Source organism: Balaenoptera musculus, chromosome 12, assembly GCF_009873245.2.
Source record: "Balaenoptera musculus isolate JJ_BM4_2016_0621 chromosome 12, mBalMus1.pri.v3, whole genome shotgun sequence".
NCBI lineage: Eukaryota > Metazoa > Chordata > Mammalia > Artiodactyla > Balaenopteridae > Balaenoptera > Balaenoptera musculus.
Genome location: NC_045796.1, coordinates 44,830,089 through 44,857,309, shown reverse-complemented (window position 1 = coordinate 44,857,309; position 27,221 = coordinate 44,830,089). Strand labels below are relative to the sequence as shown.

Here is a 27,221-nt window from a genome sequence, read left to right as displayed (position 1 = left end):
GCCCACCGGCCAGGCCCAACGAGTCGAACGCGGAACTAGGGAGCAGGCGGAGGCAGGCGCTGGGCTGCGGCTCAGCAGGCCTAGCCTGGCTTTGGGCCTCCGGCCTCTCAGCCGGGGACTCTGCGCCTGCGCCCGCCCGGCAGCTGCCTGCTCTCCGAGCGCGCCGCGGTCCCGGCTGCCGCGCGCCGCCTGGGTGTCTGGGCGATCCATGGGCTGCAGCGAGGGCCGCGATGACAGATTACGGCGAGGAGCAGCGCAACGAGCTGGAGGCTCTGGAGTCCATCTACCCTGACTCCTTCACAGGTGACTTCCGCGGCCGCGGGCCCGCAGCTACTCGGGGTGGAGTGGGACCGGCCGCCACCGCCACGGCCCTCGGCATCCCGGGCCAGGATGGAGAAGGGAACGGAGAGGCCGTGTGGCCACCGCGCCCTCTTCTCGACTTCTCCTCAAGGGTTCAGGCATCTACGAGGAACTCCACGGCTGTTTTCTCTTCTTCGCTTGTTCCCTGAAATCTGAAAGTCCGGGCGAGGCTGGCGAGGTCCCTGGAATCTCGGGCCTGGAATTCAGTCGGGGGCAAAACCAGAGGGTTTCATTGTCACTTAACAGCAGCCCGAGGTTTAGTGAAATACACGAATATAGATACTCGAGGTTTAGTGAAATACACGAATATAGATACTCCAAGTGGGAGTAGTCTTTCCAGAGCCGCAGAAGTGTGAGTTTTCACATTTTCACCTCTGTTCAGGTAGAAGCTGTTTTTCACGATGGTGTTTTAAAGTTTGTGGGATTCAGAATTCTCAAAGTTACCCAGAATCCGTTTTGAGAGTAGCGTTGTCCCTGAAGTTTGTCGTTTTTCTTTTCTCTTCTTTCTTTCGTTCTTTGGTTTTTTTTTTTTACATTCTGATATTCTGCAGAATGCCCCATGAATGAGGTGGCCCAAAGTTCAGGTCCACTGTAAGATCACAGGTAATTAGACCAATAGTAGGATATCAGACGTCATCAGGCCTGGCTTCCTCTTGCTAGCAGCAAGGTAGTGGAGGCTCAGGAGAGGTAAGTGCTTGCTCTGGGTTGGCCAGCAAGTTAGTGGCAGGACTGGTAATAAGAGAAAGGTCTGGGGCTTGGGATCCAGCTCCAGCTGGGATGAGGGGCAGCAGAAGATTACTTGGTAAGTTGGGCTAAAATATGTAAAATATTAATGAGAAGTTCATTTGGTATATTTTAAAGGAAGAGAATTCTTCAGTATTAAGCCTTCAGATGATTCTGAAAATGCTGCAAGATAACCATATCAATATGGCTTCTCTCACTTTACACTCAGTTTTTGAGAGGTGATCTAATAAAGCCAGTATGAGCGAGTATAGCCTAGGTTTGTGGGATTTACCTTCCCTATCCCTTCCTTTGAGTGTTGTCCATCACTGATTGTCAGAATTTAGCGTGTAAGGTAATGTTATTTTAACTCATAAACTCCCTTTTCATTGTTTAGCTTAGTTTTCTTAGCTCTACCCTTTGATCACTGCTTGCAATGGTAGCAAATTTTGTTCTGCTTTGCCAACAGGCAGATGTCTCTCAGCTACCCCTGTATAGCTCCAGTCCTGTTCATGTTCTCTCTCAACAGCAGTACAACTGTGCTGTGAGGATATTAAGGGGATGAGTGAAGAGGGGTTTGAGAGTGTCATTAACTGGGTGAGTGTGTATGGAGTCTGGCTCCCTTATCTATCCTTGCTTATATATCAATGTCTAAATAAAATAGAATATAGGGTCAGTTGTTGGATATATTCTTAATCATGACGTTTGGTCATATCTAGTACATTGGAAATGTAACAGGCATGAACACAGTGTAGGCAGAGTTAAGAAAGCATAAGATGTGCTGTTGTTTTCATTTCTTTGGGCATAAGGTATCACTCATTAAGTACTGTGCACATAAACATTTATGACAGTGATACATTTTTAACCCTAGAATAATTGGATGGTTCTTTCAAATTGTACTAAGCTCTGATATAGTTCAGTATGTGAAATTCTTGTCAGATGCAAAAGTGCTTGAGGATTCTGAGCCAGGGTAATGAAAGACAATATGTGAATCTTTGACGCATCAAGTATTCTGCAGTGTCAGCTGAGCCCATCTGTGTCTAATTCCTATCAGCATTCCTACAGTTGCATTAAGTAAATTAAAATGAGATGTCTTGATTTATAGTTCCTTAGGAACTTTGATCAAGTTCTGTATGATACCTCAAGGAAAAGGCAGAGGACTTTGGAATCATATATTTCCATGTTTGGTCTTTTGAAATTTTGAGGATCTGCAAGGTTTACTGTTTTACAGCTTTCTTTTGTGTTGATGATTTTATACTTTAATATTTTCATACCAGGTTTCAGAAAGGGAACTTGGTTGTGTCAGTTTGCCAAGGAACACTAATTTGTAGTTTTCAAATGTCATTTTGAATCACATTGAATATTAGATTTGGTAAATACTTTTTTTTAAGTACGTGGTAGAGTGCTGACAGAGAAGCCTTTGTTAAGTACATCATGACCCCCTTGTGGATGCTGAAGAGGCACAATTCAGCCAGCCATAGTCCTAGGCACATAGACCTAACCTGACTTTAGAATTGTTGCTTGACTATTTGCAGAGAACTTTTGGCCCCATGTTGCATTTGTTGTGAAATATAACAGATCATAATACAGTTTCTTCTTTGTGCCTATTCTGTAGCTTGACTGCACATTGATCCAGTCCTCCTAACAACTAGTCTCCCAAAATATAAATGGACTTTCCTGATACCACATTCTCCTTCAGTGCTTCACTTGACAAGGTCCTGCTAAGGTAGTTGAATTTGGTTATTTCCATTTCTGTATCAAAATCCTGGCTATCGGGTGTTTTGTTGGAACAAATTGGTTAGCTTTAGGCTAAACAAAAGTCAGGTTCCCTTAATTCTGTTTGATCTTACAAAGAGGGGTACGTAATCCTGTAGTTGCTTATGTTAGTACCTCTAAGTAACACCCATGAGCTTAACAGTTAAAATTGCATCTTAAAGATGGGGCAGAAGTCATCTTGTGAAAGCAGTTTTTCTAGGACAGTCACTTTCTAAGACCCAAAGGGACTTATTTTAACATGAGCTGATCTGGTTCTTTGTGAAAACCTTAGTGTCATTTGTGTGTCCTGTTAGTGTACCTTTCAGCTACTACCTCCATGTTCTCTGCTCTTTACAAAATCCTAAATTCTGTCTAGTTTACCATCATCTGCCCCTATATCACCTAACACTTCTGCTCCTCCACTGGTTCCTTCCGCAATGCCCAACAACCTTATTCTTTTTCTCAAAAGTATTTTGATCCACTCACAGTGGTGGAAGTCTGGTCTCTAGTGAAAGCTAATCTTTCCTCAACTCGTCCCAACTCACAGTGTGTAATGCATTGGGATAGGATTATTGCTTCATGAGAACTCAGGAATAATTCATCTTTGCAAGTTCAATTCAGTAAGTTTCCCAATTTTAGTAACCTCTAAGCTTTGGAATATTATCCCTTTTCCATTTTTTTTTTTTTAAATTAGGTTAAGCTATGATAGAAAACCCCAAATAACTGGTTTTAAAAAGGTAAAAGTTAATTGCTCTTGCACATAAATGATACATGTGTAACTCTGGTGCAATAATTCTTCAGAGACCCAGGCTGCTTCTTAGTTCTTTGTCATCCCTAAGATGTAGTCTCATGCTCATGGTGAAGATGGCAGCATTCCTTTTCCAGGCAGTAGGATAGATAAAGGAATGAAGGAAAAAAAAAAGAAGAAGAAGTAAAAGACAGCAGTTTCTTAAGGAAATTTCCTCAAAACTATCAAAGGGCTTATTTCTCTCTATCCCATTAGCTGGAACTCAGTCATTTGGTGAGACCTAACTGGAAGGGACGCTGGGAAAGATAGTCCTCATTCTGGGTGGGCAGTATGATCAATTAAAAATGGTATAACTGGAAGAAGGGGAGAGTGGATATTAGCAGTGTTCTCCAGTATTTTTGTTTGTTTGTTCCTGGTTCACAATTTTCTCTCTGTAATGGCAGTTTGTTGGAATGCGTATCAGCTCTTTGTCCTTGGACAAATCATATAACCTCTCCAAGCCTCAGTTTCCATATCTATTTAATAAGGAATAATGTAAGTGTAAAAACTTTATAACTGTTAAACAAATATAAGATACTCTTTACTAGAAATTTACCATCTTAGTTGTGGATTCTTCTAGTAACATGGCTTCATAACTCCTCTCTTTATCAACGAACAGTTTTGATTTCCATTTCCTCCAACTGCATGGGGCCATAGCCACAGCTTGGATGGGCCATCTTTAAAATTTTGGCCTCTGAAATTCCTCTTTCTTTCTCTAAGCTTTGTAGCCCTACGGTTTTTCATTCCCATGCTTTTAGTGAACATGCCTCTCATCATGAATTCTCATGGTTTGGTAGTTTATCAGCTTCTTTCTTGTTCATCTTGCCTCCCTGTTCTGTCTAGCTCCCAAGGTCAGGCAGTTCAGTGACGTTCTTGCTGGCATTCCCATGTCCTCATTTACCACATGGGTTCCTCACTTATCAAATATTTAGTATACGTATTGTTAGAAGCTCAATCTCTCAGGAAAAGACATCAGATAAATAATTTACAACACAATGTGATGATTCTTTCATGGAGGTTCATATAGAATGCAGCCACAGCAAAGGGAGAGGGGACGTTCTGAGTTGTTTTGGAGAGCTGAGGGGTGATGAGTTATGTGAATGAGACTGGGGGATGGGGCACATGTGCAGAAGCATGACTCTGTGAGAGCCAAATGTGTTCAAAGGACAAGTAGCTGGGTATGGCTAGAAAGTAAAGTGAGAGTCACGGAAAATGAGACCTGACAAGTACGCGGGGGCCAGATCACAAAGAGCCTTGTTAGGGATTTAGATATGATCTTACAGGCCAGTGGTTCTTTCCCCATTACCCCCACCAACGGCTACTCAGACACATACAGCACGTAGACACTGCCACGTCAGAGCTGGATCTCTCGGTACTTAGGTGGCTTCACAAATAAAATAGGCTTCTCTTGAGTTTGTTTTTACCTGTCATGGCTGCTGCTTTTCTTTTAACCTTTGGCACTTTTTCCTCCTTTTACTTTTGTTCCGCAAATTTAAGATCCCTTACATAGCTGACATTGGCCCTTATTTTTCTCTCTGTATTCTCTCTGGCGATTTCATTTAGTCGAATGGCTTTAGCTGTCACCTCTCTGTGGATGATCCCAAATTAAATTCAAGCCCAACTCTCTTTAGCTCCATTTGCCCATTTCTGATTGCATACTTGATACCTCCAAATGAAAGTACCCTGTGTTCTTCAAATACATCTGGTTTTTCTTTTCTATTTCTGGTTTTTGTTAGTGGCACTGCCTGCAAATTCAAGTTGTCACCCATCACCATCCTAGATTTCTCCCTGTTCTCTGCTATTCCCATTGCTACCAGCCTAGTTCAGAACCTCATTAACTTTGCTGAGACGATTTCAGTAACTATCAAGTTTCATCCTGCATCTAATCTTGTTTTTCCCCTTCCATTTTATGCACTGTGGCTAGATTTATCTTCTATGTTTAGAAATAGAATTCTGACCTTATTACTTCTGCTAAAGAAAGCTATCACTGTCCACACTAAACTTTCAGCTGTATATTTTCAACTTGTTTTATTCACCGCATATACATTCACTAGTGGAATAATTTCTAATTCCTTGCATATTCCTTAAGCTTTCGCACCATTATACCCTTTGCCGTGTTACTCTATCCTGCATTCCTTTTCTCCATCTCTATTTACCAGTATGCCTTAATTCACAACCTAGCTCAAATGACTTCCCTGGAATTTCTCAGCTGGAAAAATTTTTTTTCTTTTTAAATGAAAGTCTATACAGTTTATATTCAGTCCTGCCAGTTACTGGCTATACAGCTCTTTTATCTCAGTTTCCACATCTATAAAATTGGGATGATACTATATTTAAATGATTCGAAGGCATAATTTTACATGTAAACATTTCTGAAATATGAATTTGTCTTATAATTGATTACATATCATAGTTTAATTGGCAGTTTCTTTTTTCTTTCTTAGTGGTACATAAAGTAGGGTGCATCACATAATTGATGGCATCTTAAACTTGGTGAAATATGGTAACAGTATAAAAGCACGATTTTGATGTGAGAAGTAAAGGATCTTTGTGTAAATGCATAGCACAGCACAGGTGCAAAGTAATGCTCAATAAATGTTAGCTGTTGTTACTGGTTATAGGTAACCGCTAAATTACAGCCTCATGGAGCCCTGGAAAATGATAATAAGTTGGAATGTCATTGAGTTGAACCCTTATTTCTATAGTTGCAATGTTTATATTTCATGACATGTAAATGCTAAGGTTGGTCATGAAAGGAAATGGGAATGAAGTACATCAAATATATTTTACACACGTTTGTTAGAAAAAAGGTAGGGCCAATCATATTATAAAAGCTTTATTATAATTACCTTTTAGGGACTTTTTCAGCATAGGCTGGACTGCCTGAGGCCTATTAAAATATGAGTCCAGTGAGTCTCTTATCTTCCTGACAAACACCTTTGTACTAATCATCGATGTCCATCATTGCTTCAAGTACTTTTAAACTTCAGTTAAAATGAGGGAATATGTCTTGAATTTTTTTTTTTTTAACATTTTGGCCATGCCGCAGGGCATGTGGGATCTTAGTTTCCCCACCAGGGATCGAACCCGCACCCCCTGTGGTGGAAGCGCCGGAGTCTTAACCACTGGACTGCCAGGGAAGTCCCCTGAAACTTTTATTGATAATTCATTTTATTGATAATTCATTTATTTATGAAGACTTCAGAAGTTCTCGAATAGGAAAAGCTGAGTAGTTTTTGTGGTGACTTCTTCAGAGATCCCCTTACTCTTTCACGTCCGAAAGAGGCTGCTGAGCTGCACCGGGGTCAGGGCTTCCCGGGCCTGAAGTGAAGCACAGACTTTTCTTGCGGGCTCAGCAGCAATCAAGGGTGACTTGAATTTTCCTTGTTTAGTCATCTAATGGTTCTGAATATTAGTTTAGCTCTTTCATTGAGCCAAACTTTATTGAGTTTCTAGATACTGCCAGGCACTGATCTAGGAGTTCTCAGAGTTTTTACAGTATTCTTGTGGGGGAATAGATCATAAACAGGTAAATAGTATCAGATAGACATCAGGCTGCAAAATAGCATATAAAGCTTTCTTATTTATGTAAATGTTGATTGACATGTCTTGCTTAACAAATTATAAGTAATTTGATACTTGAATTCATGGATAATTTTGTAATTCCATGAAAGATGGTAGATTTTCAATAATTTGTGAAAGAATAAAGCTTGGTTCTAGAGATGATATAGAAGAAAGAGAGAGCTAGAAGACACAAACTCTAACAAATTAATATTTACTGTTCGTCATGGAGATTCTGAATTATATTTCGGAATATATAAGTATAAAAATTAGTGATAATACTGAGTATTTATGAGGGGGTAGGTTCTGATGAGAAACATCAATTTTTTTTTTTTTTTTTGCCGTTTCATTTGGAAATTTTTTAGAATGTAATTTTCCATGTATAGGTGGGAATTTTGAATTAAAAAGTAAATTACTTATTTTAATTGATTTGATAAAACTCAAAGAGGGTATCTATTATAGGTATTTTTTTTCCCAGATTAAAGAAAACCCTAGATTTAAATAGAAATTGATGGACATTTTATTGTTTGAATTGTTCTATTCAGTCTGTATTTATGGAAATGGAAATACAGGCTAGGGATCAGTTTCCAGGACTGGCTATTGATATTTTGCTAATAAGGAAAAGCATGTGCCTTAGGAAGTATCTTAATAACTTAACCTCTGTGTATAATTTCTTACAGTATTATCAGAAAATCCACCCAGCTTCACCATTACTGTGACATCTGAGGCTGGAGAAAATGATGAAAGTAAGTCTAATCAAAAATACTTTAGGTTTTTCTAAGCCCTTCTCTCGGGAATTTTATTCATTCTGCAGCCGTTGTGTTGGACATTGCATGTGTGGAGGTGCTAAGGTGCTGTTAAGAATTTAGTATGAATGTTACATATTTCTAGTCAGTATTTACTATGGAATAATGACTTCTAGAGAAACAAAGAGGAAGTCAAGGAGATGTATTCTGACAGTAAGCTTAATTCTTAAAAGTGAAACAGAAACATTAACAATACAGCAGATAGAAAAAGGGTAGGACATATTTGTCAAGAACACTTTGCATGTACACGTAATTTAGTGGTTGTGTGGTATTCCTTGGCATAGCATGGACTTTCTCCTCTTTGGATATTTAGATTGTTTACTGGACATTTGCTGTTATAAATTGGGCCGGATAAATACCTATCTGCATTTTTCCCCTCTCTCTTTAGAATGGATATTGTACTGTTATTTAAGTATGTGTATGCATAAAACCAAATAAAAACCAATATTATACAAGTGTAGAACTAAGACAAATATACAAATTGAAATAAAGGAGCTATAAAACTAATAAATTAAAATTAATTTAAATTTGGTGCATGTTGGGGGAAGAGTGTCTTAAGTTCTTTTCTGCTTTTAGTCCAGTTCAGTTAATATTGTAATTTCATAAGAATGTTATATAAGTTGGTGTTAACCCCAAGGACTTTTTTTTTTCCTGTCAACTAAAATTCTCTTATGGGTATTCAGTAATACCGTTTTAGTGGTATCATTTGATAACTCAGTTCTTGTAGAATTGAAAATGAGGTTAGTATTGATATTACTGAAATCTGAATTAAAAAGCTGTTGGATACAGTTATTTACATATATTTATATAGATAGATATTTATATATATTTATATATAATTATATAAACTTCTTTGTTAACGTCATACACAAAAATTAAAACAAAATATCAAGCCAGCACATTTTGAGGTGTTTTTTTTTTCATTCCCATGGAGAGAAATCTAGATTTCAGTTAAAATCATCAAAATCAGGAGGTTTTAATAATTAAAATGTTAGTTACAGAAAAAGCAAAATCTAGACAAAGGGTCATTTTGACTAGTAAGTTTTAACAAAATGTTTAGCCCTACTGCTTAGTTGGCGAAATTGAGAATTCATCATGCTAGGTAGCAGAGAGATACTTTGCACTAATGCGCCTGTAAGAATCTCACACCTATACCAGTGTCAGATCTGTGAATTGGCACAGGCCAAAAGACTGGGGGAGCATGTATGGATGAGTCAGGTTAAAAGTTTCTCAGACAACCTCTCAAACTGTCCAGTTCACAGCTGTGTACTCTAGCAACCCCTTAGCAATGCCCTGCTGGCATTGTGCAGATAGCGGTATGGACTCCAGGGCTAAAGTCAGATCTTCTGCACTGGAGCTGGCTCTGGTAGAGGCCTGAAAATGAGCCTAAGGTAGTACTTTTTCTATGTGTTATATTCAGTGCCTTTTGTTCATCTTAAGGAGAGTTTTAAAATGAATGTGTTCTTCATCCTCTTTCTTTGATGTGCAGTATGATAAAATACTCATAAGTAGTAGATGTGTTTCATGTGTTAGAAGTGATCTTTGGTATCCCTATGATTTGTTTTCACTTATATTTGTGGTACATGTTGTTTATGTTAGTAATTATCTATCTGGTCTCATAGTAACCTTGTTTTTCTTTGTAGGAAAATCTGTTGTGCTACTTTTCATTGACACATTGTAAATTAATTACTGATTAAACAAAGATGTTGACCTCTCTGTACTTTACATTTTAAGGTATTCATATCAATCTCTTATCTTGTGTCTTTAGCTGTCCAGACTACCCTCAAGTTTACATACAGTGAAAAATACCCAGATGAAGCTCCCCTTTATGAAATATTCTCTCAGTTAAATCTAGATGATAATGATGTCTCAGACATTTTAAAATTATTAGCATTACAGGTAAGGAAATAACAAGTTTTGTAATGGCATTATTTTATTGGCCTTAAATATTATACAGTAATGTTAAGAGTCAGAAAATGCTATTAAATATGTATAACCAGTGTTTTGAACAAGCAAAATTCATGATGTGTGTGTGTGTGTATATATATATTCACAAAGCATCTTTATTTTTGTTTCCCACTGTACCTTTAAAATTTGAGTAAGAGAAGTTCTCCCTATACCCTTGTTTGAAACTCAGTTAACCCTGTGACTTGTAGGTGATAAAAAGTCTGATTAGGTACTCTAAGTTATCAACACAGTTAAAATTTGGTTCTCAGAATGCCTAGTCCCATGTGCACTTAAAAATTCCAACTTAAAAAAAAATTAAAACTCCTAACCCCTCTGACCTGTTGTAGGCTAGTTGCCTATAATTTGGTAAGAGGAGTGGTGATTGATTTTTTTTCTTTCCTGTCCTGCTCCCTAAGCTTACAAACAGCAACAATGGTTTATGACCCTTCCAAGAGGAGGTGTTGTGTGGAAGAAAAAGATGGGTATCAGAAAGTTCTTACCTGGCTAGTTCTGTGATGGGATGGGCTACTCACAGTCTGGGCGTGGGGGATATTTAAAGCTCTCTCTTGCTTGGGTAGAGAGTTTTCATGGGATCTTCAGAGTTGGGAGTAGGGAGGGCAAGTAAAATCTTACTCCACCATTTTAAAAGCAGAAGTCCTGATTTTGTTTTCTAAGAAGAACTGACAGAAAACATGTCTCCATCATAAATGTGACTTGTATATTTCAAGGACTATAGGTGCTCTAAATGCTGACATTTTAAAAATATCTGGAGCTATTAGAGAATGAAGAGGGAAAGGATATATCAAACATTAATTTATGCTGATCCTGGGCCCTGTTCACTCCATTACCCAGTGTGAAGTTATATTAATTCTATATATTTGGTTTAACATGCTTCTTGTAAAAACATTGCAGAGAGCCTGGAACAACATACTGTATTCAGTCAGTCATATATTAATGTAAGTTATTTGATCTGAGTGATTTTGTTAACATGCATTTTATATTTCATTTATACTCAAACTCCTTTCTTTCAAAAAGAAAGTTTTGATTTCTTTCTGATACTTACCTGAGATCAGAGATAGAGCACATAGTTGTATTTTTTCCCCTAAAAGTAGTTATATTAATTTTTAGTTATCAAAATAATAAATTTATATTATAGAAAACTCAGAAAATGCAGAAAATAATGAAGAAGAAAATAAAGATTACCCTTAATCTCACCAGTCAGGTATAAATGCCTAATAACATTTTGGTGCGAATTCAGAAAACTTTTTCCTACAGTAGCTAGCACTATCAGTTCTCCAGTATGTTATCATTATTTTAGTTCTTTGAGGGTATTTTAAGAGCTCTGACAATGGACTGAATTTTGAGGGCATAGTGATTTTCTAGTATAATACAACAATAAAGAATGTAGGTATGTTTATGATTTATCTTTATGTATCTTTTTTTCTTTCTATTTGTAATGGTTTAAAACTAAAATGATGAAAACATGCTGAAGAACTGATGTTGCTAGCTAATGTGGAAAAAGGTTTTCTGAATTCCACCTACATTTATGATTATTGCATAGAATTTATTGAAATTTCTTTTTTTCTCTGTTTTAGGTTGAATACAGCAAATTACAAGACTTTTTAAAATTTAAGATGTTATTTTTATATATATATGCTTAATTCTTAAGTGATCCAAGAGTCCAAACTTATGGTGTAACTGAATTAGTAATCATGTTATAAACGTATGGAGTGTAGTGATTATGCTGAAACACCTTTTTTCCCCCACTGGTTAGTTAGTTGTTTTTATTTTTCCGAGAATTATGTTTCTCACTGCAACCTTTTTTTCTTTTTTGGTTACATAGGCAGAAGAAAACCTTGGTATGGTGATGATCTTTACTTTAGTGACAGCCGTGCAAGAAAAATTAAATGAAATAGTAGATCAAATAAAAACTAGACGAGAAGAAGAAAAAAAACAAAAAGAAAAAGAAGCAGAAGAAGCTGAAAAGGTATATTTAAAAGTCATGTTTTCTTTCATTATTCTTTAAATCTGTTTTTTGGGGTTTTTTTTTGTTTTTGCTTTTGGAAATTTCAGTAATTTGGGGGGAATCACAAAAAGAAGCACAAGTAAATTTTAATAAAGCTTTACTGAGTAAAATTTTAGAAGGTCCCTCATTTAGTTGGTGTGCATGGCACAATAATGATTAATAATCAGTTAGTTAAAGGTTCATAAAGCTCATGCAGGTAAAATCAAGAAATATAAACTATTTCATTTATGGTATAGAGTTTAGAATTATAAAGCCTCCACCAGAGTGATTTAAATATTTACTAAATGTAAAGAAAACCTTAGATCCTAAAATGAAGTCAAAAAGATAAACAATGATGTTAGTATTATGAATTGATGTGTATTTAAACATATTAATATTGACAGTAGCAACTTTCTTCTTAACAGTGAATAGCAATGGGGACACATTACATATTATCTTTGCTTTTTTGTAATAAAAATTTAAAAAGGACTTTTCCAGAGTAAATTGCCAAAACCAATGAGAGTAGCCAATGCAGGCAGAAATCAGACTAAATATTTTAAACTTGAAACCATTTTTCTCTGTTTTTCCTGTAAGTGGCTGTATTCATTTGTCTAGAAGATCATTAGGCTTTATTTTCTAACTGTTGTATCATTTACCTGGTGATGTGTCTTTTTTCTTTTCTAAGCAATTATTCCATGGCACTCCTGTTACAATCGAGAATTTCTTAAGTTGGAAGGCCAAGTTTGATGCAGAACTCTTGGAAATTAAAAAGAAACGAATGAAAGAAGAAGAACAAGCAGGAAAAAATAAATTAAGTGGTATGACCCCTCATATCCAGTTCCCTTTAAGCCCTCCTATATTATTTCTTATATAGCAAGAAGATCATTTGGACAGATTTCTATAAGAAAATAGTATACTTAGGCATCTAGGACAAAAATAGAAAGTGTTCTCTCCATATGGTGATGTTTCTTCACACATAATTATAATTAAGTTTTATGGCTTATCTTTCATCTAAATATTGGAGTGGATAGATCTTAAGATACAACTACCATGACTTTTAGGATCACAAGCCTTAGGAGTGGTAGAATCAAACCCGTTTGTTTTTCTAGGACTCTGAGGCAGATTAGGCTTTCACTTGTTCCTTTTTTTTTTTTTTTTTTTTTTTTTTTTATTTATTTTTGGCTGTGTTGGGTCTTCGTTTCTGTGCAAGGGCTTTCTCTAGTTGCGGTGAGCAGGGGCCACTCTTCATCGCAGTGCGCGGGCCTCTCACTGTGGCGGCCTCTCTTGTTGCGGAGCACAGGCTCCAGACGCGCAGGCTCAGTAGTTGTGGCTCACGGACCTAGTTGCTCCGTGGCATGTGGGATCTTCCCAGACCAGGGCTCGAACCCGTGTCCCCTTCATTGGCAGGCAGATTCTCAACCACTGCGCCACCAGGGAAGCCCCCACTTGTTCCATTTTAATGCAAATATATTTCATATGCCTCTTAGCTACTCACTGAGTTCATAAATTGATTGAAATTCACAGGAAAAACAGGTTTTAAGACTTGTTTTTTTACAACTTGTTTATATTATTCTACTGTTTAAAGCATTGTAGGGAAGATGGAGGAAAAGTATGCCATTCGAGTTAAATATGTTTATTTCTTTTAGGGAGACAGCTATTTGAAACAGATCATAATCTCGACACATCTGATATTCAGTTCTTGGAAGATGGTAAGAAAATGTTAGAATTCTACATGTACATAATGTGCTGTTTTTAATATTAAACCATGAAAATCATAGTGGTAACTCAATGTAAATTTTTCCTCCCAAGGCTATAAAGAAACACATTTTGAAGAATAAATTTTAATGTTTGATCAATTTATACATTAAACTACAGCAAAGTATTCTTACTCTTTATTGGAGTATAATTGCTTTACAATGGTGTGTAAGTTTCTGCTTTATAACAAAGTGAATTAGCTATACATATACATATATCCCCATATCCCCTCCCTCTTGCATCTCCCTCCCACCCTCCCTATCCCACCCTTCTAGGTGGTCACAAAGCACCGAGCTGATCTCCGTGTGCTAAGCGGCTGCTTCCCATATTTTTTCTTCTAGTTCTGTGAAAGATGCCTTTGGTAGTTTGATAGGGATTGCATTGACTCTTCTCATAAAGCGGCTGCTTTATATTTCGTAGTATATATAAATCCATGACACTCTCTCACTTCATCCCAGCTTACCCTTCCCCCTCCCCGTGTCCTCAAGTCCATTCTCTATGTCCGTGTCTTTATTCCTATCCTGCCCCTAGGTTCATCAGAACCATTTTTTTTTTAGATTCCATATATATGTGTTAGCATACGGTGTTTGTTTCTCTCTTTCTGACTTACTTCACTCTGTATGACAGACTCTAGGTCCATCCACCTCACTACAAATAACTCAATTTCGTTTCTTTTTATGGCTGAGTTATATTCCATTGTATATATGTGCCACATCTTTATCCATTCATCTGTCAATGGACACTTAGGTTGCTTCCATGTCCTGGCTATTGTAAATAGAGCTGCAATGAACATTGTGGTACATGACTCTTTTTGAATTATGGTTTTCTCAGAGTATATCCCCAAAGTGGGATTGCTGGGTCATATGGTAGTTCTATTTTTAGTTTTTTAAGGAACCTCCTTACTGTTCTCCATAGTGGCTGTATCAATTTACATTCCCACCAACAGTGCAAGAGGGTTCCCTTTTCTCCACACCCTCTCCAGCATTTATTGTTTGTAGATTTTTTTGATGATGGCCATTCTGACTGGTGTGAGATAATACCTCATTGTAGTTTTGATTCTGCGTTTCTCTAATGATTAGTGGTGTTGAGCATTCTTTCATGTGTTTGTTGGCAATCTGTATATCTTCTTTGGAGAAATGTCTGTTTAGGTCTTCTGTCCAGTTTTGGATTGGGTTGTTTGTTTTTTTGATATTGAGCAGCATGAGCTGCTTGTAAATTTTGGAGATTAATCATTTGTCAGTTGCTTCATTTGCAAATATTTTCTCCCATTGTGAGGGTTTTCTTTTCGTCTCATTTATGGTTTCCTTTGCTGTGCAAAAGCTTTTAAGTTTCATTAAGTCCCATCTGTTTATTTTTGTTTTTATTTCCATTTCTCTAGGAGGAGGGTCAAAAAGGATCTTGCTGTGATTAATGTCATAGAGTGTTCTGCCTGTGTTTTCCTCTAAGAGTTTTATAGTGTCTGGCCTTACATTTAGGTCTTTAATCCATTTTGAGTTTATTTTTGTGTATGGTGTTAGGGAGTGTTCTAATTTCATTCTTTTACATGTAGCTGTCCAGTTTTCCCAGCACCACTTATTGAAGAGGCTGTCTTTTCTCCATTGTACAGTCTTGCCTCCTTTGTCAAAGGTAAGGTGACCATATGTGCGTGGGTTTATCTCTGGGCTTTCTGTCCTGTTCCATTGATCTATACTTCTGTTTTTGTACCAGTACATACCGTGTAGATTACTGTAGCTTTGTAGTATAGCCTGAAGTCCGGAGCCTGATTCCTCCAGCTCCGTTTTTCTTTCTCAAAATTGCTTTGGCTATTCAGGGTCTTTTGTGTTTCCATACAAATTGTGAAATTTTTTGTTCTAGTTCTGTGAAAGATGCCTTTGGTAGTTTGATAGGGATTGCATTGAATCTGTAGATTGCTTTGGGTAGTATAGTCATTTTCACAGTGTTGATTCTTCCAATCCAAGAACATGGTATATCTCTCCATCTGTTTGTATCATCTTTAATTCCTTTCATCAGTGTCTTATAGTTTTCTGCATACAGGTCTTTTGTCTTCTTAGGTAGGTTTATTCCTAGGTATTTTATTCTTTTTGTTGCAGTGGTAGATGGGAGTATTTCCTTAATTTCTCTTTCAGGTTTTTCACTGTTAGTGTATAGGAATGCAAGAGATTTCTGTGCATTAATTTTGTATCCTGCTACATTACCAAATTCATTGATTAGCTCTAGTAGTTTTCTGGTAGCATCTTTAGGATTCACTATGTATAGTATCATGTCATCTGCAAACAGTGACAGTTTTATTTCTTCTTTTCCGATTTGGATTCCTTTTATTTCTTCTCTGATTGCTGTGGCTAAAAGTTCGAAAACTAGGTTAATAGGGGTGAGAATAGGCAACCTTGTCTTGTTCCTGATCTTAGTGGAAATGGTTTCAGTTTTTCATCACTGAGAACGATGTTGGCTGTGGGTTTGTCATATGTGGCCTTTATTATGTTGTAAGTTCCCTCTGTGCCTGCTTTCTGGATGGTTTTTATCATAAATATATATATAGCCTTTATTATGTTGAGGTAAGTTCCCTCTGTGTCTGCTTTCTGGATGGTTTTTGTCATAAATGCTGTTGAATTTTGACAAAAGCTTTTTCTGCATCTATTGAGATGATCATATGGTTTTTATTCTTCAGTTTGTTAATATGGTGTATCGCATTGATTGATTTGCATATATTGAAGAATCCTTGCATTCCTGGGATACACCCCACTTGATCATGGTGTATGATCCTTTTAATGTGCTGTTGGATTCTGTTTGCTGGTATTTTGTTGAGGATTTTTGCATCTATTTTCATCAGTGATATTGACCTATAGTTTTCTTTCTTTGTGACATCCTTGTCTGGTTTTGGTATCAGGGTGATGGTGGCCTCATAGAATGACTTTGGGAGTGTTCCTCCCTCTGCTATATTTTGGTAGAGTTTGAGAAGGATAGGTGTTAGCTTTTCTCTAAATGTTTGATAGAATTCGCCTGTGAAGCCATCTGGTCCTGGGCTTTTGTTTGTTGGAAGATTTTTAAACACAATTTCAATTTCAGTGCTTGTGATTGGTCTGTTTATATTTTCTATTTCTTCCTGGTTCAGTCTTGGAAGGTTGTGCTTTTCGAAGAATTTGTCGGTTTCTTCCAGGTGGTCCTTTTGATTGGCATATAGTTGCTTGTAGTTATCTCTCATGATCCTTTGTATTTCTGCAGTGTCAGTTATTACTTCTCCTTTTTCATTTGTAATTCTATTGATTTGAGTCTTTTCGCTTTTTTTCTTGGTAAATCTGGCTAATGGTTTATCAATTTTGTTTATCTTCTCAAAGAACCAGCTTTTAGTTTTATTGATCTTTGCTATTGTTTCCTTCATTTCTTTTTTATTTATTTCTGATCTGATCTTTATGATTACTTTCCTTCTGGTAACTTTGGGGTTTTTTTGTTCTTCTTTCTCTAATTGCTTTAGGTGTAAGGTTAGGTTGTTTATTTGAGATGTTTCTTGTTTCTTGAGGTAGGATTGTATTGCTATGAACTTCCTTCTTAGAACTGCTTTTGCTGCATCCCATAGGTTTTGAGTCATTGTGTTTTCATTGTCGTTTGTTTCTAGGTAGTTTTGATTTTCTCTTTGATTTCTTCAGTGATCTCTTGGTTATTAAGTGGTGTGTTGTTTAGCCTCCATGTGTTTGTATTTTTTACAGATATTTTTTCTGTAATTGATATCTAGTTAGTCTCATAGCATTGTGGTCGGAAAAGATACTTGATATGATTTCAATATTCTTAAATTTACCAAGGCTTGATTTGTGACCCAAGATATGATCTATCCTGGACAATGTTCCATGAGCACTTGAGAAGAAAGTGTATTCTGTTGTTTTGGATGGAATGTCCTATAAATATCAATTAAGTCCATCTTGTTTAATGTATCATTTAAAGCTTATGTTTCCTTATTTATTTTCGTTTTGGATGATCTATCCATTGGTGATAATGGGGTGTTAAAGTCCCCTACTATTATCATGTTACTGTCAATTTCCCCTTTTATTATGGCTGTTAGCATTTGCCTTATGTATTGAGGTGCTCCTATGTTGGGTGCATAAATATTTACAATTGTTATATCTTCTTCTTGGATTGATGCCTTGAGCATTAGGTAGTGTCCCTCTTTGTCTCTTGTAATAGTCTTTATTTTAAAGTCTATTTTGTCTGATATGAGAATTGCTACTCCAGCTTTCTTTTGATTTCTATTTGCATGGAATATCTTTTTCCATCCCCTCACTTTCAGTCTGTACGTGTCCCTAGGTCGAAGTGGGTCTCTTGTAGACAGCATATATATGAGTCTTGTTTTTGTATCCATTCAGCAAGCCTGTGTCTTTTGGTTGGAACATTTAATCCATTCACGTTTAAGGTAATTATCGATATGTATGTTCCTATTACCATTTTCTTAGTTGTTTTGGGTTTGTTATTGTAGGTCTTTTCTTTCTCTTGTGTTTCCTACCTAGGTAAGTTCCTTTAGCATTTGTTGTAAAGCTGGTTTGGTGGTGCTGAATTATCTTAGCTTTTGCTTGTCTGTAAAGGTTTTAATTTCTCCGTCAAATCTGAATGAGTTCCCTGCTGGGTAGAGTAGTCTTGGTTATAGGTTTTTGCCTTTCCTCACTTTAAATATGTCCTGCCACTCCCTTCTGGCTTGTAGAGTTTCTGCTGAAATATCAGCTGTTAACCTTATGGGGATTCCCTTGTATGTTATTTGTTGCTTTTCCCTTGCTGCTTTTTATTTATTTATTTATTTATTTATTTATGGCTGTGTTGGGTCTTCGTTTCTGTGCGCGGGCTTTCCCTAGTTGCGGCAAGTGGGGCCACTCTTCATCGCGATGCGTGGGCCTCTCACTATTGCGGCCTCTCTTGTTGTGGAGCACAGGCTCCAGACGCACAGACTCAGTAGTTGTGGCTCACGGGCCTAGTTGCTCCGCAGCATGTGGGACCTTCCCAGACCAGGGCTCAAACCCGTGTCCCCTGCATTGACAGGCGGATTCTTAACCACTGTGCCACCAGGGAAGCCCTCCCTTGCTGCTTTTAATATTTTTTCTTTGTATGTAATTTTTGATAGTTTGATTAATATGTGTCTTGGCATGTTTCTTCTTGGATTTATCCTGTATGGGACTCTCTGTTCTTCCTGGACTTGATTAACTATTTCCTTTCCCATATTAGGGAAGTTTTCAACTATAATCTCTTCAAATATTTTCTCAGCCCCTTTCTTTTTCTCTTCTTTTCGGACCCCTATAATTTGAATGTTGGTATGTTTAGTGTTGTCCCAGAGGTCTCTGAGACTGTCTTCAATTCTTTTCATTCTTTTTCCTTTATTCTGCTCTGTGGTAGTTACTTCCACTATTTTATTTTCCAGGTCACTTATCCATTCTTCTGCCTCAGTTATTCTGCTATTGAGTCCTTCTAGAGAATTTTTAATTTCATTTATTGTGTTGTTCATCATGGTTTGTTTACTCTTTAGTTCTTCTACGTCCTTGTTGAACGTTTCTTGTATTTTCTCGATTCTATTTTCAAGATTTTGGATCATCTTTACTATCATTACACTGAATTCTTTTTCAGGTAGACTGCCTCTTTCCTCCTCCTTTGTTTGGTCTGGTGGGTTTTTACCTTGCTCCTTCATCTGCTGTGTGCTTCTCTGTCTTCTCATTTTGCTTAATTTACTGTGTTTGTGATCTCCTTTTCACAGGCCACAGGTTCGTAGTTCCTGTTGTTTTTGGTGTTTGCCCCCAGTGGCTAAGGTTGGTTCAGTGGGTTGTGTAGGCTTCCTGGTGGAGGGGACTAGAGGTTGTGTTCTGGTGGATGAGGCTGGATCTTGTCTTTCTGTTGGGCAGGTCTGTGTCCGGTGGTGTGTTTTGGGGAGTCTGTGACCTTATTATGATTTTAGGCAGCCTCTCTGCTAATGGATGGGGTTGTGTCTCTGTCATGCTAGTTGTTTGGCATAGGGTGTCCAGCACTGTAGCTTGCTGGTCATTGAGTGGAGCTGGGTCTCAGCATTGAGATGGTGATCTCTGGGATAGCTTTCACCGTTTGATATTACTTGGAGCTGGGAGGTCTCTGGTGGACCAATGTCCTGAACTCCGCTCTCCCACCTCAGAGTCACAGGCCTGACACCCGGCTGGAGCACCAAGACCCTGTCAGCCAGAAACAAAGAAAGAGAGAGAGAGAGAGAGAGAGAGAGAGAGAGCGAGGGAGAGAGAGAGGGAAGGAGGGAGGAAAGGAGAGAGCGAGAGAGAGAGAAAGAGAGAGAAAGAAAGAAAGAAAAGAGCAACCAAACCAAAAAACAAATCCACCAATGATAACAAGTGCTAAAAACTATACTAAAAACAAAATAAAACAAAAAAAACCAGACAGACAGAACCCTAGGACAAATGGTAAAAGCAAAGCTATACAGACAAAATCACACACAGAAGCATACACATACACACTCACAAAAAGAGAAAAAGGATAATATATATATCGTTGCTCCCAAAGTCCACCGTCTCAATTTGGGATGATTGGTTGTCTATTCAGGTATTCCACAGATGCAGGGTACATCAAGTTGACTGTGGAGATTTAATCCGCTGCTCCTGAGGCTGCTGGGAGAGATTTCCCTTTCTCTTCTTTGTTCACACAGCTCCTGGGGTTTAGCTTTGGATTTGGACCCGCCTCTGCGTGTAGGTCGCCTGAGGGCATCTGTTCTTCGCTCAGACAGGATGGGGTTAACGGAGCAGCTGATTAGGGGGCTCTGGCTCACCCAGGCCGGGGGGAGGGAGGGGTACGGATGTGGGGTGAGCCTGCGGCAGCAGAGGCCCGCGTGATGTTACACCAGCCTGAGGCATGCCGTGTGTTCTCCTGGGAAGTTGTCCCTGGATCACGGGACCCTGGCAGTGGCGGGCTGCACAGGCTCCCGGGAGGGGAGGTGTGGATAGTGACCTGTGCTTGCACACAGGCTTCTTGGTGGTGGCAGCAGCAGCCTTAGCGTCTCATGCCCGTCTCTGGGGTCCGCGCTGATAGCCGCGGCTCGCGCCCGTCTCTGGAGCTCGTTTAGGCGGTGCTCTGAATCCCCTCTCCTGCGTACCCCGAAATAATGGTCTCTCGCCTCTTAGGCAGTTCCAGACTTTTTCCCGGACTCCCTCCTGGCTAGCTGTGGCGCACTAGCCCCTTTCAGGCTGTGTTCACGCAGGCAACCCCAGTCCTCTCCCTGGGATCTGACCTCCGAAGCCCGAGCCTCAGCTCCCAGCCCCCACCCGTCCCGGTGGGTGAGCAGACAAGCCTCTCGGGCTGGTGAGTGCAGGTCAGCACCGATCCTCTGTGCGGGAATCTCTCTGCTTTGCCCTCCGCACCCCTGTTGCTGCACTGTCCTCCGTGGCTCTGAAGCTCCCCCCTCTGCCACCCACAGTCTCTGCCCGCGAAGGGGCTTCCTAGTGTGTGGAAACCTTTCCTCCTTCGCAGCTCCCTCCCACTGGTGCAGGTTCCATCCCTGTTCTTTTGTCTCTGTTTTTTCTTTTGCCCTACCCAGGTATGTGGGGTGTTTCTTGCCTTTTGGGAAGTCTGAGGTCTTCTGCCAGCGTTCAGTAGGTGCTCGGTAGGAGTTGTTCCACATGTAGATGTATTTCTGATGTATTTGTGGGGAGGAAGGTGATCTCCACGTCTTACTCTTCCACCATCTTGAAGGTCTCCCCCCAGCAATGTATTTTTTAAAGTTTTATGATAACTTAAGCAACATCAAAGATAGCAATAGATAAAATATGGTCACATTTGCCTCTTAACAACTAGTTAACCAGGTCACTATGACTCAAGTGACCTGTTTTCTTCAAATTTCTGGTATCATAAATCTATGGTCTGTCATGGAGCTTTATAAAAACCTCAAACGTAAAACTAACCAAAAGTCGTACATTTTATTTCACTCTCACTGTCTTTGGAACCTCTAGTCCCTTGTGCTTTCTTTTTCTTGTTTATCTTGACCCTTATGCTCTTGCTGTCTTTGTCCATACATTGTCCATCCATCCACAAATATTTATTGCATCCCTGTAAGGCAGGCACTGTCCTGGCCGCTGAGGATACAGCAGAGATCTCCCTGCCCTCATGGAGCTTGAGCCCTATGTGTATCTCTTAAACTGAGCTCCTTACTCCCTTACTCAGTCACCCCTCCAGTAGCTCCCTGGGTTCTGTACTTCATCATCCTTCTGTCATGCCCATTATGCCAGCTGAGGATCCTCTAGCATCTGGCCTTTCGACCTTGTTCCTGGACTACCTTCTGGAAAAGGTTAAGAAGGTTAAGAATCAACTATCTGTTGAGGTGGCCCACTGCTAAATCATGCTTCCTAACCTGAGCTGTGCTCCTACTGACACTGAGCAATTTTTTTTTTTTTAATGTCTTATTACATTCTTGTTCTAAGATTTTTAGTCTCCAAAAAAAAAAAAAAAAAAATCCAAAACCAAAACCCGCAAAACAGAAAACAAGGATATCTTCATCTATCTTCCCTCTCATTTTAGGAGCTTATTTTACTTTCTATTTTGTTGAGAAATTTTAGATCCAGAAAGTTTAGTCTCATTCTCTCTTGAACTTTAAAAGTTTTATTGTCTTTACTCATTTTTGACTCTTTTCCCTGTCTAATGGATCAAGTGTCTCCTTATATCCAGTAACTTACCAGAAGCTCTCTGTTGATTCTGCCTCTGAAATGTCTTTTCAGCTCTTTCCTCCTAATTTGAAAGTTTTGTTATTTTTCAACGGGACTTTAGTAATAGCTTCATAAATTATTTCCCTGCCTCAGTCTCTTCCTCCTGGTGCCCTTACCTACCTTGTAGTCACCACCTCTGAGGTGGTAGTTCTAAAACCCATGTGTAATCATGCCATTTCTCTCCATACAATCCTCTGGTGGTTCTCTGCTGCTTAGAGGGAGAGGTTGACCTGCACAGTCCTTCAGTTTGGCCTTCATCTGTGTTATCTCCAGATGTTTTTCCTCAAGAATCTTGTGTTCCACTTAGAAGTATTCAAGGTCTTAGCTCTTCTCTCTGCCTTTGCATAACCTACCTAGAATTGCTTCATCCTGGCTCCTTTTCTTCTGGTTGGATTCAAATTTATCATGAAGATATTTCAGATGTCCTCTGCTCTGTGAGGGCTTCACTACTTCTCCCAGGCTGAGTCAGTTATTCTTCGGCTTGGACTTAACAAATTATATTTTATTACTGAACTGCTCTTAGGCATGAAGCAAGACTCCTTCTCATTGAGTTGAATGTCAGTGGACTAGAGTTTGAGAGGGAAAGAAGGTAAACAATGTTTGGTGATTTCAGAGCACTGTAATATCCTACTTTATTTACTACAGATAGACTGAAGAGGGAAGATGTTTCATACAAAGCCTGGGTGTTACTGCCTATAGGGCTTAGACATTTGGAATCTTAGAAAGGCATACCACTGGTTACAGGGGAAGTGGGTGAGAGTGAAGATCAAATTTGCCAATTAATTATAAGTATAGTTGAGCTTTAATGATGTATATATCTCCAGGATTGGAAGAGATAAACTCTTGGTACAGGTCTCATGGTCAGTGATAATCAACTTTGTATCATCATTGTCTTCAACTTATAACATGCCAGATCATAAATAATTCATTCTAGAATGGCTTTTTTTTGTAGCTGGATTCTTTAGACTATGAACTGGAAGCATGAAGTTGCTCTTAAAATGTGTGAGTCTCTGCTGACCAATGCAGATCACTGCTGGTATGAGTAGTATTTCAGGATTTCGTCACTTGCACCTCCGATGCACATTTAAGAAGTCTCTGTTTGGTACTGCCATTGGGTTGTATCTTTTATTTCTGAGTGTAAGACTGCAGGGGAAATCTTCTGTCTTTTGCAGCTGGAAACAACGTGGAGGTAGATGAGTCTTTGTTCCAGGAAATGGATGACTTGGAGCTGGAGGATGATGAGGATGACCCGGACTACAATCCTGCTGACCGGGAGAGTGACTTGACCGACTAATGGACTGTCCCGTCTTCGGAGAGGCTTGACTGCCATAGCATCTGTGGCTACGCTAAGAGGGTGTTGATTTTCCTTTCTTTTTTCTAAGAAAAAATAATTTTCAGGAGAATATTCTTCTGATGGCTTTCATCATTGAACTTAATAAACTGATCTTAAAATTTCAGATATAAAATGTTCAATTCCTCTTATTGGTGGGAAGAAGGCCACGTGTTTAAAATCATTTAGTGTTGGAGAGAAATTCTGCCTAAAACACCAAGACTGGAAGGTCAGCTGTTGCTGTACCCAGGTGTGGGTTTATATGCAAGGAATTGGAATAACTTGGAATTTCTGTGCTAGAGACTGGTGGCTTTTGAATTCTAAGGGTTGTCATTCATATAAAATATTAGAAGACTGAGGCGAACAGAGCATTAAACCTTCTGAATTCTAGCCTTCGGGCATAGTAAATTTAAGTCTTAACAAAACCAGAAGCCCATTTTATAGTCAAGAGTAAAATGGACTTTAGTCCTATAGTAGTATCTGAATCAGAATCATCTTTGGAGTTATTAAAAAGTGTGCACTCCTAGTCCCTTCTCAGTGGAGGTTAATAAACACTGAGCCTCAGTCTGAGTTTTGAAACAGTGAAATCTCATACCTGTGACAGAAGTGATTGTGATGCACACTCCTGATGAAGAACTACTGTCCTACAGTTGTCAAGTCTATAAATTGTAATTTTCCCCACTTTTCTAATTAACCAGTCTGAAGTGGTTTGAATTCTTGGAATTGTACACTGTCTGCAAGAGTACCACACATCCACATTCATGCACACATTAGACCTTTGTGATAATTTGGAATGATCGACTTGGGGGCTCCAGGTGGGAGAGCCAGGCTTCATGCAAGTTATCCAGTCATTGCAGTTCTGGAGGATTGAATCTTAACCACAATAGGAAATCACTTGTGCTACTGCAAATAGCTTCCTCCATTCAGAAATACTATATACCCACAAACACAGCAATATCAATCCATGTTGATTTTTGAAGTCAGACCTTATGATTAAAATAAAGTTAAGACAAAACTATCATTGAGGAATTTAATGCTTTTCACCCACCTTGATCCTGACCAATAAAGAGGAATAGCAGTAATGTTCAGTATTTCTATGCAGAGAGAAGTCCAAAAGTTTGTTACGTGAGATTTTGCTTTTCCTAAGGAGAGGTCCTTTCTGCAGCTGATCAGCAATTGCATAAGAACCTGACAGAGTGGTTCAGTTGAGAAAAGCAGTTGTGAGCAGTGTAGTATGAGGTCAATGGAGACTTGACCTTGAAGTATCAAGAATGATTACACTTGCCCCTCACATAATTTTTTAAAGTCTAAGTTTTATACATTTCCTACAGATATTGAATAACCACCTTTGTCATTTCAGAATGTAGGTAGAACCTAATGAAATGGAAATGAAGACAACCTGATTAGTTCTAATGATAATCCCAAATATTTTCACCCAGAGTAAAAATTAACTTTACTGTTGGCTTTGTATTCTGGGAATTAACCAAAGACTCTGCTTCTCAAACTGGAGCACACATAATTCCTGGATGTGTAACAGCATGACTGGTGGTATTTGAAGCAATAATTGGCCCACCTTGAATTATCAGTTTTGCTCTTGGATTTGGGATAATTTTTGTTTTGGTTTTTCTACTTGTGTTAACTTGTATACAATATTATTAAGTTAAAAACACACACAAATATTTGTATTCATTGCTGTATCCCTGGAACAATGGCACTGAGTAGGCACCTAATTGTTGGAATAGTATGCAAGATGCTTATGCATTTTAAAGATAAAATATAAGAGTTCAAAGAAATGTTCTATTTGCCGTCTGCAACTTTGAGTAATGCTTCTAGGTTCTGCTTTACTTCACATTCTTCTGGCAGCAAGCATGCCTTAGGGGAAAAAAAGTGGATAAATACTCATCTAAGGTAACACATCTAAAAGGTTACCCTTCTGGCAGCAAGGATGACTTAGGAAAAAAAGTGAATAAATACTAATCTAAGGTAACACGTCTAAAAGGTTACATGAACATTTCCTAGTTGAGGTAAAACCAAGAGAGATATCAGTAACATCTCTTATCAGTGGAAAGGATGAGATCATTGATTGTACTGTCACAAACTCCCAAGATATATGTGCCAAGAAGTAAAGAGATGTATTCTTAGATTCCAGAAGAAAGGAAATTGTGGGTTTTCAATATTTATGTGCTAGCTGGTTGTTAGGTGTTATGAAGGTGCAAACAGATAGTAAGTAAGCTACTGCAAGTAGCTCCCAGTGTTGGTCTTTCAGAGAACATACATGACAGGCAGCAATCGTAGGGATTGTATGATTAGGGTCAGAATGAGTCACACAGTTCAAGAACTGTCGGGAGTAATGTTAGACCACTGAGGTCTGAAGTGACAGGGAAAGTTTTCCACAAATGACACATGGAGTGTGAATTCATATAGATGGGTAAATGTGAATGACACTAGTTTGTTTGCTGCCTTAGGACCTGTGTCTGAGTAACAAAGATGACAGAATGTTGCCAAAAGGTGTACTGTGAAGTCTATAGGTTTCTTTTTCATGTCACCTTTCTTGGGCAGACTCATCAAAGGACTTGAAAGAAGGGGGGTGAGTTGGATTCCAAATGTACTAAATCCCCTCCATTAATAAAAGATGGGAAAATGCTGGGGAAGTTTCAAGAATATTGTAAAGGGTTATCGAATCAAAAATTTCACAGTGCTGTGCAAACCCATAATGGCACCTGAGCTAAAAGGAAAAATCAATAATTATTTAAAATTTGGATAATTCATTTATCATGGATTTTTACATTGATTTTTATTTTTTAAATGCTGCATTAAAGTATTATTTATCTTTGTTGAATTTTATGCATCTCCTTAAATTTTGCACCCGAGGTAAGTGCCTCACTCACCTGACTGTCGTCCTTGCTGTTTCAAAAAGGTTCCCAGGGTCCTATGGCCTTCATCCCAAAGAACATTAGGTAGGAAGACCAGGAAAAGAAACTACTTTTTCAGGTAAAGTGGGCTTCTTTGCATAAATGAAAGTGCTCAGTGGACAAACAAAATGAAGCCATATTACTACCAGCCAAACAGTTAAGGTAAAGTAATTAAGGACATGAAATTACTGGAGTGTGGGCTGCTGCCACACGCCCAAGACATTAAAAAATAGGTCACTGGCTTTACTCATACCAGTCCAAGCTTATTTAAATGTGATATAATCATTAAATGAAAATGAATTATACTCCAAATTTGGTGGTATCATTAATAGATTTATTGTTGTGGAACTCTGACTGTTTTGAAAATATGGATCTAGAACATTTTCCACCTGAACTTTTGAGAGAAAGTTTAAAAAACGTATTGATTTTAATTTGGATGTATCTTCTGACGTAAATTTTGTTTTTAAAGTATCAGAGTGATCCATCTTTATTGATCTAAAGGCCCTTAAGACATTAGGATCTGTTACTAAAGGTATTTGTTTTAAAAGGTAAATATTGATGCTAATAAAGGTATGCATTTAATGTTT

The 27,221-nt window shown here is 38.5% G+C and overlaps 1 protein-coding gene across 2 annotated transcripts; it reads left to right on the top strand.

Annotated features, from left to right (window-relative positions):
- On the top strand, nucleotides 1-27,221 carry RWDD1 (RWD domain containing 1). Of its 2 annotated transcripts, XM_036871781.1 has the most exons (8): nucleotides 166-303; nucleotides 1,550-1,677; nucleotides 7,864-7,929; nucleotides 9,758-9,888; nucleotides 11,780-11,923; nucleotides 12,627-12,759; nucleotides 13,588-13,650; nucleotides 23,565-27,221. In XM_036871781.1, the coding sequence occupies exons 5-8, from the start codon at nucleotides 11,798-11,800 to the stop codon at nucleotides 23,684-23,686; spliced, it is 444 nt and encodes a 147-aa protein (XP_036727676.1). In that variant the 5' UTR covers nucleotides 166-303; nucleotides 1,550-1,677; nucleotides 7,864-7,929; nucleotides 9,758-9,888; nucleotides 11,780-11,797; the 3' UTR covers nucleotides 23,687-27,221. The 2 variants fall into 2 exon arrangements, with proteins under 2 accessions (XP_036727675.1, XP_036727676.1); XM_036871780.1 differs by lacking the exon at nucleotides 1,550-1,677 and having other exon boundaries at nucleotides 1-303; nucleotides 23,565-27,220.